We start from the raw sequence: 18165 nt of genomic DNA, 5'->3' as shown, positions 1-18165 counted from the left end.
CTGTCAACGTTTATAATGATAAACACAGTCAAGTTCACTGAATGATCTTCAATTAAGGTCCATTAATAAACCCCAAATGTTTTTTAAATAACAATCAGTGCTTATTTATGAGCTGTATACATTTAACTGAAAATATTCGAATAGAAGCACTTTAATTTTATTATATTTAAATCATAAGGAATATATAAACATCTCTAAACGTTTGATATATACATTTATAAATAATTTTGGCAGTCACCTAATATTGTGTGCTTCGCATTTTTAGATGACACAGATGTATAGCGTCGACAAAATATAAAACATGTCAGTATAAAAACATCTTTAATTAATTTTAGTTTTAGAAACAATAAATATGACATAATCAGCTGATATTTGTATGCCAAATAGCTAAACTATGTCGTTTATAGTAATTAAGTACTACCTTTTTTAATTATTACGAGAGAGTATAAGATTTGACATAGTTAAAGCTTTTATGGAGAAGTAGAATACAGCTAAAAATTATAAATACTAGCGCACCCAACCGACGTTGTCCTACTACCAGAACGTTGGTTTTTGTTTGAATTAAATTTATTTCCACAATAAAACAAATACTATAAAATAATCACAATAACAATTAGTGATACTGGATGAGATAGTCGAAAAATACTTGGAAGTTAAAAGAATCCGGAAACTCTAGCGCAGCTCCACCTGCCAGATCAGGTTCTGAATCTAAACCATTCTCGAATCTGCAAGACACACACACACAAAATTCATAAAAATCGGTCCAGCCCTCTAGGAGAAATCTAATTACATACACACGGACTAAATAATTATATATACACAGATATATATTGTAAAATTAGCGACAAATAAGTCAACATAACTTCAAATCAACCACAGAAAACGTAAAATATACCAAAACCATTTTTATTATTATTAAGATCGCTTCTTACTTCTTAGACCTCATATAAACAACCATCAAGTGTGCCTACTATACACTTATTAGTCCGAAACACGAAATGAAAGAAAACTAAATTACTTTGGAACAAATATATATGAAAAAGGATATCCTAAATCTAAAAATATCCCTCTCCTTCATGGGGATAATTACGCGTTCTTTTTCTAGCAAAACAAATATTAACCAGATGTAATCTAAGATAGCTAATCATCATTAAACTATAACTGGAGTTTAGTATAGGGATGCAGAAAATATATCGATTACATTAAAATTGGTACTTAATTTTAAGCTAATACTTTTTATTAAATACTTTGCAAAAAATATATCAATATTCTTTTAAAAATATCGAAAACGATATATCGATATTCGCTGTTTCTAGCTTCGAAAGCGACTTTTCCATAGTTGCAATTAAGTCTGTTCGATACAGTACAATCTTCTGATCTATTTTTTTGTCTAACGTGATGCTGGAAAGTCAGATTATCATAAAATCATTGAAGCACATCAATATCATAGTGAACCATTCTTCAATTCTGCAAAATTTCATCAAAAATTAACTTATTTTATATCAAAATAATATTTGGTTAGTGTAAACGTTAATACAAATTTGTTTTAATTTGTGTGTGACCAGGGTCACGATAAATTTATCTGTGATTCATTACATTTTACATAATTAGTGACAGATTAAGTTAACATAAACAGAACTTGATACAAACAAGTTCATGACACACTTATTTGTGCTTGTAAACGTACTTCTATCCATCATCATTGTCAATTTATCACACCAATTAATAACTATTAAAACAAAACCAGATTACGAGGAATAAAACATAATATTAACCGACACCGATTAATAACTATTTTGTTTAATAAGCTGTCCATATGTAGGTCAGGATATCATCTAAATAGATTTAAATTATCGAGAGATATAGTAGCACGCAATGCGATCATAAACTTCGGTACAGCACCGCTTGATATGGTCACCGTATGAATTAACAAAGGCCGACTGAGTCACTAGTGGAACATATTTTTTAATTTTATATCCTATATATAAATAAAAATTGTAAAGGTATATTATATTTATATATTAGCCATTAGATAGAAACAAAAACCCGAATACTTTAGTGTTATGAAAAATATTGATAAAAAAATTTGTTTCTAAAAACTAAAATGTGTGCTCTTGTGCCTTTCTAAATTTTGCACGGGCTTTTGACAGAATATGGCATAAATGCTTACTATAGAAAATAAAGTCATATATCCCAAAGCATTTCTACAAGCTCTTAAAATCATATTTGATTAATCGATACTTCAGTTTTGAGTGAAGCAACTTTTGTTATTGTGAAAAAAACAATGGATAAAAAGGAATTTCGCGTGTTGATAAAATATTGCTTTTTGAAACAATTGCTTTTGAATTTGCACAGTTGAAGCAAAAACTTGGCTTAATGGCGAGTTTCCGGACACTGCCCCAGGAAAATCAACCATCGAAAGTAGATGCTAAGTTTAGACGTGGTGAAATGAGCACCGAAAACAGTGAACGCAGTGGACGACCAAAAGAGGTTGTTACCGACGAAAACATTTAAAAAATCCATAAAATGATTTTGAATGACCGTAAATTGAAACCGAATAAAATAGCAGACACTCTAAAGATATCAACTGAACGTGTACTTCATATTATTCACAAATATTTGAGCGAGCTCACTTTTGACCAAAAACAACGACGAGTTCGATGATTCGGAGCAGTGTTTGAAGATGATCAAGCGTAATCAACCCGAGTTTTTTCGTCGATATGTGACAATGGATGAAACATGGCTCAATCATTTCATTCCGAAGTCCAATCGACAGTCATCCGAGTGAACTATACACGATTAACCCGCCCCAAAGCGTGGGAAAACGCAACAATTGGCTGGCAAGGTTATGGCGTCTGTATTTTGGGATGCTCATGGAATAAATTTCATTGACTCTCTTAAAAAAGAAAGGACCATCAACAGCGACTATTACATAGCGTTATTGGACCGTTTGAAGGATGAAATCGCCGAAAAACGGCCGCATTTGAAGAAAAAGAAAATGCTGCTTCACCAAGACAATGCACCGTGTCACAAGTCAGTGAAAACGATGGTAAAAAATGCATGAATTGAGCTTCGAATTGCTTCCTCATCCACCGTATTCTCCAGGTCTGGCGCCCATTGACTATTTCCTGTTCTCAGATCTCAAAAGAATGGTCACTGGGAAGAAGTTTTCGTTGAATGAAGAGGTGATGGCCGAAACTGAGGCCTATTTTGAAGCAAAGGACAAATCGTACTACAAAAATGGTATCGAAAAGTTGGAGGGTCGCTATAATCAGTGTATCACGCTTGAAGGGAATTATGTTGAATAAAAAAACTAATTTTACCAAAAAAAATAGTTTTACTATGGTAGGCCGGGGAATTTTCAATTGACCTGTTATATATTTTTTCTAATCTATTAAAGAGTAGTGGTTTGTGGAGAGGATTTTGGAAAAGTAAGTAGATACATTTTTTAAATTAAGTACCAATTGTTGAAGGTTTATTAAAAATTATATTTAATTTATTCTGAAAAAATATTGAAAAATATCGAGTAAAACAATATCGATATATATATATATATATCGATATACCGGCCAAAAATATCGATCTTTTTTCGGAAAATATCGATATATCGCTATTTTTTCTGCATTCCTATAACAAGGCAAATAAAATAACAATGATCAGAAGTTGAATAAACCGCAATATTTTTTTCCTAATATAATTGTTTTATATATAAAAAAACAAATATCACCATCAATCATAGAGGTATTAAATAATGAAAAAAAAAATAAAACCAATCGTTGGAATATAGGTTTCATATTCGAATTTTAACGAATGAATTTAAAAAAAACACGGTATAACACAACCGATATCGGTTCAATCAGAATGTCATGTATCTGAGTGTTCTATGCGGGCCCGTAATATTTTTTGGTCAAAGATGCAGTCGAATTAACGAGTCCATTCACACTATCCAAGTAACTTGACCTTTTCTCGATTCCTCACAGGGTGTTTCATTATTTATCTTCACTCCCACAACCAATTACTGTATTTGTAATGTACACATAAGCTGGTTGAAAAGTATCGGGTCTTACTAATTTTAACACTTTATTTATCACTTGATATTAAACATTTAATTCTAATATATTCATAATTTTTTTTCCAAAAAAATTAATTTTTTTGTTATATATGTTCAATTAATAATATAGTACTGTCAAATATTTTGTTGTTTTTTATATTCTCACTTAATCAAATTAAACATGTGTCATGAGCATCATTGGCAATCATAATAATAGGAATATTAATATATTTAACATAAAATTATTGTTATCATTATTGCCTTATTATAAATTAGCATTGGGAACTATTGACTGAAAACAGACGAAACAGTCGATAATCACAAAACAGTCGAAAAAATCGAGAGTCAAAAAACTAGCGGCTGAAAATAGTAATTACTATTTTCATTATAATGCATTAAATACACGGTTCGACTGTTTTTTCAATTCGCGATGTCAGACGAAGATGTGCGAACCCTTTCCTGTATAAATTGTGAGAGAGGAAACGACTCGAGGTATTCATGTACTAACTTTAAAAAATAAAAGGAAAAAATAATTACTGAATACTATCAACATGCAAATAATAATTTAATTTTAATTTTCTGTGGATCTGCAAAAAGAAATGGAATATTTCTATGGAATGGAATAATACCCAAATACAAAAACTAAAGATGTACAATAACCATAAATACTAAATATAGTATATACATATACATATATATACATATATATGTGTATATATATATAGTATATATATATATATATATATATATATATAGTATATATATATATATATATTTATATATATATATATAGTATATATATATATATATATATATATATATATATATATATATATATATATAGTATATATATATATATATATATATATATATATATAGTATATATATAGTATATAAATTGCGTTATAATATTGCAAAATTTACTATAAAATATATCTTTATACTGATTTATATAACACGTTCCCCCATTTCTAATCCAATAAAAATAATTTGTGGTTTTGCACAAAAAAACCTGGGTTATAATCTTGCCGAATTTATGGCCACATTTTCGGACTTTTATAAAGGTGGGCCCTGAAAAACGACAAAGTTGCCAACATTTAGAAAATACTTAGAGAAAACTAAGAGTATATTATACTGATGGTGCTCTGATATGCTTGAAAAAGCGTTATTGATACAAAAGCTTCATCAAGTAATATCTATATATGTATTAACTATATTTATAAAACAAAATAAATCCCAATTATAATATTTTAAATTTACAACACGCCCTGATACTTGATGAAATTCAAAAATATACTAGCTCTTACATTACAAATTGATAATTGATAATACTTTAATACCTAAGACCTGGTGAAATTATAGCAAAAAAAACAGTATTTTTAGAAAGCTAAGAGCAAATTGGGAAATGAACACGTAAATTGAGGTATAATGTCTTGTGGATAGAATCGGTTAGTTTCCTTAAGAAGATCAAAGAGATATAAACTGAATGAGATTGAAAAACTCAGGGAAAAACTGAAAAAAATAATGGATATTAAAAGAAGCAGTGTACTACATACGAATCTGAAACATATAAAGTCTTATTAAACATAAACCAAAAAAAATAAAGCGCAAGAAGTATATCGTCAAAATATTAAACATTATTTGTTTGTTTCTATATAACAGTTTAGTATCCTTGTTGCTTCATATTAGTTTTAAATAACAATCCTCAACATTTATTATTTAAATATAATACTGCGAAGTAAAAAAAAACATTTTTTAATATAGTAAAAATTAGCGTTTGAAACTATCGACTGAAAACGACTATCGACTGTTTAGGAATTGATTACTTTTTACTATCGACTGTTTCAGTCGTGTACTTTCAGTTACTATGTTGGGATCTACTAGTTTCATTCCACTGATTTTTAATGTTCTAGCTTTGCCGTCCTAGCCGCGGCCTTGAAAATAATGTGCCGAATTTATGTTTACAAAGATTTATATGTAATATGTTTAATGATTTTATGTATTGTTTGTATGACTGTAAATAACAATATATATAGCAGCATTTCTGAACTTTATTTTTCAAGATTATTTATTATGTAATAAGGTAAAAAGAACAATTTGATTAATAAACAGAAAAACAATTTTGTCTTCATTCATGGTATCTTGCAAATATTGGATCCTTATTGGATAGACATTTTCCACTTTCTAAATCTCTCGATGTTTGTTCAAGCCTTTGGAATATTAAAACTTCTTTCAATCAAGTTTCAACAAATAATATTCTTAAAATATTGCTTAAAATTATTATTGTACTTAAAGAGGGTGCAATGGTTAATAATTGATGAAGAGTGAGTGAGAAAATACTATATAAATATTAAGTGGTCATTACTTCATTCCTTCTTACAATCAAATCAAATATAAAAAATATAGAAATACTTTTACATCATTCAAAATGAAACTGTCACTTTTAAGATAATAAATTGGTTTTCTCTATCATTTTCTTTCCCAAAAAAACTTCGAAGATGTCTCAGTTTGAAAAAAATTAGTAAGAACATGTTGGAATGAAATTTATATTTTTATTTCTATTTCCAGTTCCAAAACAAAACTTTTATAATAATATCATGGTTACTTTTAAAATATTAAAATACAATTAAATATATTTGGGATCAATATTCCATTTCATACTGCCACTTGCAGTTAAACGAATATTATCACGAATAGAAAACAGTCAAAACCTGCATTTTACTGATATAGTAACTATTATTTTCAGTCGCTAGTTTTTTTACTATCGACTAGTTCGACTGTTTCGCGACTATAGACTGTTTGGACTATATTCAGTCGCGTACGTCAAGGCTCCCCACTGGCCCCAGCCCTATATAGGCCTATTTAAACTGTTTATTTCAGATCTGCTGAGAAAAGAGCATATTGATGTTGCGCTTTACGCTGCCGAAACTGCTTTCTTCACGGCTTCAAGGCTCGAGATTACCATTCAAGAACGTTTATAGAAAGAAGCAGCTCGATCATGCGGTCAAGTGGTTCAAATTCTGGAAGTTGTGAACCAAACCCCTGAAAACCTAGGACATTATTATCCATAAGAAGCGTTACGCACTGCGCGTCTAACAACAATTCCATGGCTGGATAACGTCACGTAACAAGGTCTCCACTTCGACCGACGGTTCGACTGGCATTCCCAAATCCAAAAAGCAATCTAGAAAGCTTTGGGGATAGCTACTGTCTTCTCTGGTCTGTCCTTCTAGCAGACTTCCCATCTCCATCAAATGCGTATCTTACAAGATGTTAATTCGGTCCGTACTCCTCTACGTATCTAATGTCTACTTCAAGTTTGTTACACCCAACCAGGTGAAACGGCTTCAAGTTTTCCAAAATAAGCTCCTCAGGTTTAACGCTCCGTGGTTTGTCAAAAATAATCAAATTCACAGAGAAACTGACACCCCAGAAATCGAGCGCTTCATATCTCAGTCCTTCCACAACATCTCAACACAACTTCTTCTAAAAACGCGCTTGTTCAAGAGCTGGTCGACATGCTGGGAGCTTAGCACCACATCACGGCTAACCTTCCCTTTTCCAGGCAGAAACGACCTCATCCGTCGCTGTACTGATAACTTTTGTCCCCATACGAGAACATCCAGTCGTGTGCTAACTCAAGTTTGCGAATCTATAGTTAGTTTCATTATCTGTTTTCGCCGGGTCCTCGTGCCCAATAACGGCTTCCCGGTTAGCGGGTGGCATATCCCCAAATTTAATGCAGTAGCAGTAGCGAACCACGGGGATCAACTGTGAGGCGGTTTCGGTTTAATGTATTGGTAAGCCCAGAGGCAGTCCCACATAACCCGGTCCAACTTGTCACTCCAGGGCAAGTCTTCGTTTTAGGCCAGAACAAAAAAAAAACTATGTTCAGTCGATAATTACCAACGCTACTAAACATACAAATTTTGATTTTGTAAAACCTGAAAATAGTTTCGAGGAAAAAAAAGGTTTCGTCTTTATATACCGCGCCACTAAAATAATTTAAATTTTGAAAAATTCTCTTATACTCTTAAAGGGATAAGCTTTGAAAACAATAAAAACATATTTTTTAGAACTGCATTTGGTAATTAAATGCGATTTATATTTATTATATTTTCTAGTAAAATTTCGGTTCGATTTTTTATCCTACGTACACAACGCATGTTCATATCGCTAAAATAAGTGAATTACCGACGGTTGAAAAAAGAAGACAAGAATGTACCGGATGGCCTTCAACGGTAGACGGTTGGTCAAAAATTAAGGCACAAATCACGACCGACATAGACGGTGGTATTAAGGACACAGTCAGTAGGAACTCTTGAGATTTAACTTGATGATAATCGTTATTAATGAGCTGTTTTTTTTTCTAAATTTAATGTACGTGATTAGGAATGAAACACATGTTCGAGATATAAATAAATTCTAACAGAAATTAGCATATATTAACATTTTTAAAACATCGCTGTTCCTCTTACTCGATTACATTTTTATCAAAATCAATTCGTATTATTAAATCAGTTTTGATATTGAAAGGGAATACAATATATTGTCACAATTATTTTAAAATGGACTTGTAAGTTCAAATAAAGTAAATGAAAATGAAGAAGTACTGGTAGAAAGGTAACTTGATTGAGTTTGTGGACCAAAATAATTGCCTTCCTTCGCCAATTCGTTACATTGAAGAGGTAAAAGTTATTTCACTCCAAATATTTTACATTGTACAAGAAATAGTTTTGTAATTTTTTTCACGCAAACCTCTTTAGCAACTTAAGCAGATAATTTATATCTTTTTGGTCGATGGAAAATATTGAAAGGAATTTGTTATAATTTGTTGCAATTTTATAGTTAATTCAGAAGAAATCTGGTAAAACAAAAGTGTGTTGAGATTTGATAATCCCAAACATAAATCTCTGACCATGCCACAACAAGATTCGAACACGCGACTATCGTAACAGTAGGAGGACCGTCCTGTCGCCTTGACCATTGTGGCAACCAAGTCGGATGTTTATATTAACTTCTGCATTTGAAAATGGACAAAAAACAAATATAAATTTTATACAAAATTGACCAAAATAGTCTAAATAAAACATCAGTTCAAACTAGTTTTATACGTAAGGAAATTTTCTATTATTTTCATATATTAAAATAGTGTAAAGCTCAAAATAAAAGGCTAAAATATTATATGAATAGACCATATATTCTAAATGTGGAATAATCCCATTGTTAATAGACAAAGCCAAACTTTAGCTCCCTTTTTAAGGATGTTGCTTTTACAGTGGATGTGAAATTTGACATAGTTAATGTTTATTAATGATATGAATAAAACATATATATAATATTTATTACAAATAAATATTATTAAATTAAATAAATATCACATATAAAGAAATAATCTGTACATTCATTTCACAATAGAGAGATTTTCTCAATAATTTCATAACATCTGCCAAAACAAAAACAACGAAGAACTGCACGATGACCTCGAAATCAAAATGAATTTACGAAGTTATTTAAGATTTCATGTTAAAACAAGAAATAAGGTTAAAACTAAATCATGAAGGCAAGCAACATGAAGGCAATACAGCTATTAAACAACGCCAGGAAGTCAGAAAATTGAATCAAACCAAACCATACGAACTTGTGACAAGTTTCTCTTAGTTTCAGCATCGTCAGACAGAGTACAACTGAACAATTGTAATGAATTAATTTGTAAATTAAGATTGAATCACGAATATAAGATAAGATATAAGCTTCAAATAAAAAAAACATAATATAAACATTAAGTAATCCAATTTAAATTGTAAGAAATGTGATGAATTCGATATCTGGAGAACATAGGACAACAGAGAAAATCTATTCTTGCTGAAGATATGATCGTAACCCAACTGCTAGAGGCACAAAATACCAACCAAACACTCCAGTAGCAAATACATTCAACATATATTTATCAAACTAAATAAATCAATGACTAAATTATACCAAAAAAATGCAAATAAGACCTGTTAATTGTGTTTTTTCAGCTGTTTACAATTTGATAGGTATTAATGTAATCGATTAAATTTTTAAAAATGATATGATTATTACAGTTTTACAAAAAAAAATTATTAGCCTTGAGATATTTTAATTTAAAACTTTATGACGAAAAATCGGTACAATGTATTTTATTCAAAGTATTCAAAGTATATCGATAGATGATTTTTTTCCATTTATCCAAGAACTGACTAAATTTTGGGTCACTCCATAAGAAGTGAAGCGCTGCTCAGATAGGTCAAGACTCATATGTAGGACCAAGAAGTAATTAGAAGGAGCAAAGTCTGGAGAATACGGCGGGTGGGGTAACACTTCCCATTTTAATGTTTCCAAATAAGTTTTTATTGGTTTGCAAAACGTGGCCTAGCGTTATCATGATAATGAATAACATTATTGTTTATTTGCTCGTATTCCAGTCGTTTTTCGCTCAGTGCTTGGATCAGACGTATCAATAGTAATCCCCATTAATGATTTCATCGAGTAATGTCTTCAAATCCCCATCTTCAATTCTTTTAGCTATTCAAAACTATCTTTGTCCTCCGTATCAAAATCACCACATTCAAAACGTCGAACTCAAATGTTGAGATCGATGGAGCATGGTTGTTGTAAGCTTCACATAGAATTTCATGATGAATTAAAGTAAAAAAAGTAAAACTTCCAGTAAAAGCGATTTACTCTGTATAAATTCAAACATGTTCAACGCACTGAAAAACATATTTTGTTCACACTTCAACGAAATGGCAAAAATAAAGCCTGTCAGTGAACATGAAGTTGTTTATAAATTAATCTTAATCTAAGACAACTACAGTACATGTAACAGTACATATAGTATATATATAAATTGGAAAAACATGATACCAAAAAGCAGAAAGGAGATATACATTGTGTGCATAAAATTCTTTATATTGATTCTAACTCATGGTCTATCTTAAAATAAGATTTTTCACGTATATGTTTCCCAAAAAACGACAAAAATAAAATTATGGACAACGAAAACTCAAAGTACAAAGAACCGTAATCTTAATGGTCATATTTGAAGTCGTCGATTCATTGACATAACCTGTTCAAAACGGAATACCCGAAAGAAGAATGAACGAGAGAGGTCAAATGGCTCTACCGAGTGTGAATGCACTCTTTAGCCGAGCTGCATCAGTGGCCAAAAATTACCAGAGACAAGCACGGAAAACCGAAAGACAGGAAATTCCTTTTCCTTTTGATTGTATACGAGGTTTTCTTGTTTACGTCACACTCAAATTGGGTTATATGAACTACATAAGTTATTGGATCTTGATTGTATTGTCACGTGCAAAATAAAATGGTGTTATCTTCTTGTGTTTATATCGATGTGTTTACTGATCCGCATAAAAAAAATTCCATGTTAAAAATTTAAATAGAAATTAACATAGTGAAACCTTGAATACAAGACATACCAAATTTAATAGTATATTTAGATTTTTAGTAGCCGAAATAATTCCCATTGCATACATAACAAATAATTTCGTATAATCCAAGTTTGTTTTTCTAAACACAATGTTTTAATTGCAAAATAATCTACATTATACTATTTGAAACTATTATCCATCATTGGCAATCCGTATAATCAGTCACAATCAAAACAGTTTGGGCTTAATTAAGTACAGAAGTGTAGAAGAAATAGAGATTGTTATTGTTATTGATTGAGACTTTTGTTAAGACTTTAATTAAGACCATTGTTATTCAAATCAATATATATTCATGGTTAACAATAATTAATTATTTCATAAGGTGTTCTTTGATTTATCCAAATTGTTAGTACAAAGGTACCTTTTCAATTTTCTGTTGGTAAAAAGCTAAAGAAATTTGGAGGAAGCTGTCGATTATCTATGTAGTAACTATGTAGTATCTATTTAGTAGTTAACAGATATAGACACTAACTGGAAATATGGATATACCATAAATCAAGAAATACATAGACTGACAAGCCAAATAAAGACCATAATGCTAAAAGATATTGCTCGGCTGTATTCCTGGAAATACCTCAGGTTTGAACAAAATGTGGTAACAAGGATGCAAGGTAAACTAAAGAAACTTCTCCCTCATCATACAGCAAAAGTAGTTATCTTTAAATAGCAAGACCATTGTTATCCAAATCAATATATATTCATGATTAACAATAATTAATTATTTCATAAGGTGTTCTTTGATTTATCTAAACTGATAGCACAAAGGTACCTTTTCAATTTGCTGTTGGTAAAAAGTTAAAGAAATTTGGAAGAAGCTGTCGATTATCTATGTAGTAACTATGTCGTATCTATTTAGTAGCTAACAGATATAGACACTAACTGGAAATATGGATATACCATAAATCAAGAAATACATAAACTGACAAGCCAAATAAAGACCACAATGCTAACATATATTGCTCGGCTGTATTCCTGGAAATACCTCAAGTTTGAGAAAAATGTGGTAATAAGGATGCAAGGTAAATTAAAGAAACTTCTCCCGCATCATACAGCAAAAGAAGTTATCTTTAAATAGCAAGACCATTGTTATCCAAATCAATATATATTGATGATTAACAATAATTAATTATTTCATAAGGTGTTCTTTGATTTATCCAAACTGATAGTACAAAGGTACCTTTTTAATTTTCTGTTGGTAAAAAGCTAAAGAAATTTGGAAGAAGCTGTCGATTATCTATGTAGTAACTATGTCGTATCTATTTAGTAGCTAACAGATATAGACACTAACTGGAAATATGGATATACCATAAATCAAGAAATACATAGACTGACAAGCCAAATAAAGACCATAATGCTAAAAGATATTGCTCGACTGTATTCCTGGAAATACCTCAGGTTTGAGCAAAATGTGGTAACAAGGATGCAAGGTAAACTAAAGAAACTTCTCCCTCATCATACAGCAAAAGTAGTTATCTTTAAATAGCAAGACCATTGTTATCCAAATCAATATATATTCATGATTAACAATAATTAATTATTTCATAAGGTGTTCTTTGATTTATCCAAACTGATAGCACAAAGGTACCTTTTCAATTTGCTGTTGGTAAAAAGCTAAAGAAATTGGAAGAAGCTGTCGATTATCTATGTAGTAACTATGTGGTATCTATTTAGTAGCCAACAGATATAGACACTAACTGGAAAATAGCTCATATTTATGAACTTTTATTTTTCGCCAACTGCTTTGAAATTGGCCTTACAACTCAAAAAGAACATAGTAAGAAATCAATAAAAATTAAAAATGTTATGACATGATATAATACAGGGCATTACAATGTATGTATATGTAAGTAAGATACGTCGAAAGATTGAAAGAACCAATAAAGAAATCTAAAACTAAAAAATTACAATATTTATAATTCTTTGTATCAGGTGTACTAACGAAAATATGTCCCCAAATGCTGACTTAATTTATTGTATAGGGTGTTATTTCGACATTAGCAAAACTACCATGCTTGACATTGATTGATATTCTGATGTCAATGCTGTGTTATAAATAATTGATCGTTCCATACTTCACAAAAAAAATTGAAACAATATATATAGAACTAAAGTAATCGGTTTTGGTGTATTTTTAATAAAAATAATTCAACACACATTTTCCAAATATTACAGCTCCAAAGAGTTAAAAGAGTGATAATCAAAAAAGAAAAATTCTGAAATTAATTTAAAAAATTCTACACAATCATTTAGATAAAAAAATATGTAAGATGATAACTCAATCGACCTTATTAAAATATCAGTTATAATGAAAAGAGAACATTGCAATTAAATAGAATATTATATAGGAAAAAAAAATAACCACAGCCTACTTAAAAAATAAATAAAAATAAATTATTAACGAAGTTAGTAATGTGCGAATAGTTACAAAAAGATAATCGAAGACACAAAATGGCTATAAATATGTCCAATAACTTTAAAATTTAAATGTACATCGTTAATTTTATGACATCATGTTGGGTGGTCCCAATTATCGTTTTGGCAATCACTGTACAATGCGCCCATTCCATATCAATTATTCGGTTTCCTTAGCTCACTTTGCCATTACATCACCATCTAACATCCGTCGTACTCTTATCGTAGATATTCTCGAGATTAAAAAGATACAAAATCGAAAAGGCAACACGGTACTTGATGTAACAAGCAACAAAAACAATTTTTTATATCGGAAATAAGTGTAACAAACTAATTAGGATTGTAGCCGGCCGTATGAGATGTCCCCAGTCGGTTATCTCATGCACTTTCACTTGTGTGACCTCCGAAAGTTTAAAAAAATATTATTAACAATATCGGATGTCTTTGAACAACGAAAACGCCGTTTAATAAGGTTTGTGGTGTCTCTATATCAGAAAGCATATTAGAATTGTGAAATAAACATATTTATTAATGTTAATAATATAATTTCTTAAAACATACAACATAAAAATAAGATCTTATATCAAATAATGTTAGAATTTAATCCCAACATTATAAAAAAAGTTTATTATCTAATATAATCAATAAATAACCCCTCTAACTAGACGTTAATGTTTATTGAAAATGGCTTGTTACCAGTAGGAAATCAAAGAATAATTTCTCGGTAAAATTTTTGGGGTTTTATTGGACCCGCCCACATACACACAGGCGTGCCTCCTGCCACGACCAGAGAATATTATTTTTATTCCGTTAAGATAAAGCCTTCATCGGAAATAATACAAAGCCCCAATATGCGTTACAGCCGTAGCCGTAGTTAAACATTATCAGCTACCATATCCAGTACCGAAAACGTTGCAGCTGATGGGCAATGTTTTATTCATGACTTAGCCAACATATGGCCGAGATAAGATATTTAAATTGGCTAAATGACTATTTTTGAGAAAATTTTTGCAAAAAAATTAATTAGAAAGAAACATTGACGTTTAAGTCTCATTTATACGTTAGTTTAATAATTTTGCGTTATAATTAGACTTTCTAATGTGTATCGATGGTGTGAGGACACTAATGTATTTACAAGTCGGTATAAACTTCAAACAAGTTTGAAAGACAGAAAAATATGCTTAAATCTTGCAAAGCGCTAAACAGGTATAGTTTAAACATCGTTAATTTATTCACAACAATAAGACCATTCTAATGTAAGTATTTACTATTTTAAGTACCTATAATTAGGTCTAAAGTGTAATTAACGTAATATCGAGGTAAATAAAACTGTTGTTAGCATTTGAGGTTAGGCCTCATTTGTTTTGTTTATTGTGTATATGAATCCTTAATAATTTTGTTCTTTTTTCAGTAACTAAATAATATGAAAAATTAGATTTAATAGAATGTGAAGGGTTTAGTCTGATGAACTGATGATATTTGACAATGTGATTTTATGAAGTTTTTATAGCCTGGTATGTATGTGTTATTATAGCAAACAGCAGTTTCAAACTTTTTGAACATATACTAGGTACAGAAAATGTATGAAAGAAAATGTTATCACAGAAGTCAAATAAAGTTAAAAAAACTAACTGGAGATCTAATTTAAGAATTCATGAAAAAATTTAATATGTTAAAGGATGTCCAAATATAGATTTTGTAAAGTACTTGATAAAGTATTGCAGTTGACAATACTTCTTACTGTGTGTTAACTACTAACTAATTCCTACTTACATACCAAGTTTGTAAGGCTGTTATGAAATTCAAAAATACAATTTGTGCAATTTATTTACCCAAATATTGTAGGGTAATATACACTCCAGAGAGCTGTTAAAAGTTTAAGAAAATCAAACATCTACCACCAAATGTATATGGTTGAAACCCTTTTTTGTGTTGTAGTTACTACTAAGTATGTACAATGAATATTTTGATAGCCCTATCAAATATATTTGCATCTGTTGGTAAAAATACTATTATCACAGGTCCTAACTGGGCGATTGTACTATTATTGGGTACTCTTTAGAGTTATTATCTGCACATATTAACCTTTCACTTTTCTTGCCAAATGTCATACTTAAAATACTTTTACTTAATGTTCTTCAATATTCTACCACATGTCATGGTTAATGTGTCTGGAGTACTCACTCTATTTAATTCTATAAAAATGTTAGTGCTATTTTAAAGATTATTTCAATTGCTGTCACAGTAAAATGACGATCGATGAATCAATTCTCGGCAATTTTTTCCTTTGTTTTTTCATTCCGTTGGTAATAAAAAATCAATATCTTGTGACCAATTGTGAAATTTAAAATAAATAATATAAATAAAATCAAAATACGCTAAAAAGTTCAAACATTGGAATTCGGAAATTATGGTAAGGAAACAGTAAGTGACGTCAATGTTTCGTAGCGCTTCTGATTGGTATTTGACTTAACCTGGCGAATTTTGAAATTTTGTGTTTTTATTTCTGCTACAATCTTAATAATTCCACTTTAAATTTATTTTTAATAATATCTGTATAGTATATTATAGTTATAAATTAATATCAAATAAATCAAATTTGTGATTCTTTATTGCAGCCATCCATTAACAATTTTTCAGGAACCGTCAAAACAAACTTATCGGAGACATGTATACCACGAGAACTCTTCCGGTCCAGACAGATTAGAGTTATCTTGCACTACACAGATCATTTGAACTTAAAATATAACTCCGTATTTTCAAAATAATATATAAAGAAAACTAAAATTTGAGACGAAAAAAAGCAAAATATTTGTCTGCGAAATTCTTATGTTAATACGAAATTATTTTAAATTAAAGAAATATATATTAAATCATAATAAAAATACCGCAACTATACAAAAACCCAACGTAAAAATTTAATAAAAGTATGCAACAAGCAATACACCCGGTTCGACCCCTTACAAAAAAAAAACAAGCGCGAAAAATCCTCAAACTTTCGATGACATCCGTGGAAAAAATTGAATAACTTGCGGTCACGCCACTGCAAATTTCTATAGACTGTACTTTTTTGCACAAATGTGTAGCATCAGCAGGCAATGAACTTACGGAATAAAACATTCTGGGGAGTCCGCATTTTTTAAAACCTACCAATAAATATATTCCGTCTAGTTTTACTAGGCGCAAACGGTAAAATATAAAACTCCAAAAAAAAACGATTTCGTGAACGAGCCGAAAAACAAAGAAAGAGTCGAAGAACAAGTTTCAAAGAAAGACTTAACATACCTTTAAGTCTGCAGATACCGGTGTGCTAGTATGGAATAATAGGGCACAAAACAGAATAAATCCGCACACCCACATCAGTCTCGGGGCCGGTCTTGTCAAGACGCCCATGATTTTATTTTATTTTGTTTTTGTTTTTTTCGAGCGGACTATGTATTTTTTAACTCACAAACTTAAAGTCATACTCGTAAAGATGGAACGAAGCACGACAATCGGTGGACCAGAGAAGCTGTTTAGGTGAGCGCACTTACCGCACCAAACTGAATGTAGAAAATTTTTCGTCCATGTGCTTATTCGACGACGCGGCGTTGCCATATCAGCGTCAGACTCCCAACATATCGGGAAAAATGTTAAATCGTGAGTGGGAAAATAATTTTATACATTTTTGTTGAAGTACAATAGGATAATAAAGTGTTTATATTTAATCAAAAAAAATGTATAGAGATATTTTGAGATTTCCGTCTATATAATTGGTGAGGGAAAAAGTAAATTCGATTTTTTATATTATTCAAGGCAAACTTCGAAAAATTAATCGAAGTGTTCTGTTTGATCTATAACTTTTTGCCACTTTTCTCTTACAACTATAATTCCGCCATTACAGGAATTCTCCAGCTTGTTTTAAAACCAGCTTTATACTATTACGCTTATAAATTAATTTTTTTAAGTATTTTATTATTGTCCATCGATAGCCGCTAGTTTTTCCGATTTTTCAGGTAATTTACGGATTCCATCTCAAAAGAAGGATGTACCTTTTGGGGCTATATACAAATTGACTAATTTTTTGAGATCTTCATAAGACGTGAAGCTCCGCTCAGACAGGTGGAAAGAAGTAGTAATGAGAAGGAGCAGGGTTCTGGAGAATACGGAGGAAGGGGTAGAATTTCCTGTTTTAATGTAAATTTTAATAAGTATGTTATCACCGATTTTGCGTTAAAGATTGTGATA

At 30.5% G+C, this 18165-nt stretch overlaps 1 protein-coding gene across 47 annotated transcripts in view; it reads right to left on the bottom strand.

Annotated features, from left to right (window-relative positions):
• Positions 1–17482, bottom strand: part of LOC143202289 (basement membrane-specific heparan sulfate proteoglycan core protein) — a 698200-nt gene extending 680718 nt beyond the window's left edge. For all 47 annotated transcript variants that reach the window (XM_076413660.1, XM_076413659.1, XM_076413679.1 and 44 more), the window contains exon 1: positions 17224–17482. In XM_076413660.1, coding sequence (XP_076269775.1) covers positions 17224–17331 — 108 coding nt within the window. In that variant the 5' untranslated portion in view covers positions 17332–17482. The remainder of the gene's footprint in view (positions 1–17223) is intronic.
• Positions 17483–18165: the final 683 nt, after the last annotated feature.

The sequence above is a fragment of the Rhynchophorus ferrugineus genome, unplaced genomic scaffold (assembly GCF_030347505.1).
Source record: "Rhynchophorus ferrugineus isolate W39M unplaced genomic scaffold, kcgeb_rfMv2 rfM9, whole genome shotgun sequence".
Classification (NCBI taxonomy): domain Eukaryota; kingdom Metazoa; phylum Arthropoda; class Insecta; order Coleoptera; family Curculionidae; genus Rhynchophorus; species Rhynchophorus ferrugineus.
Note: the sequence above shows the minus strand (reverse complement) of the source record. Positions and strands in the feature narration are given on the sequence as shown.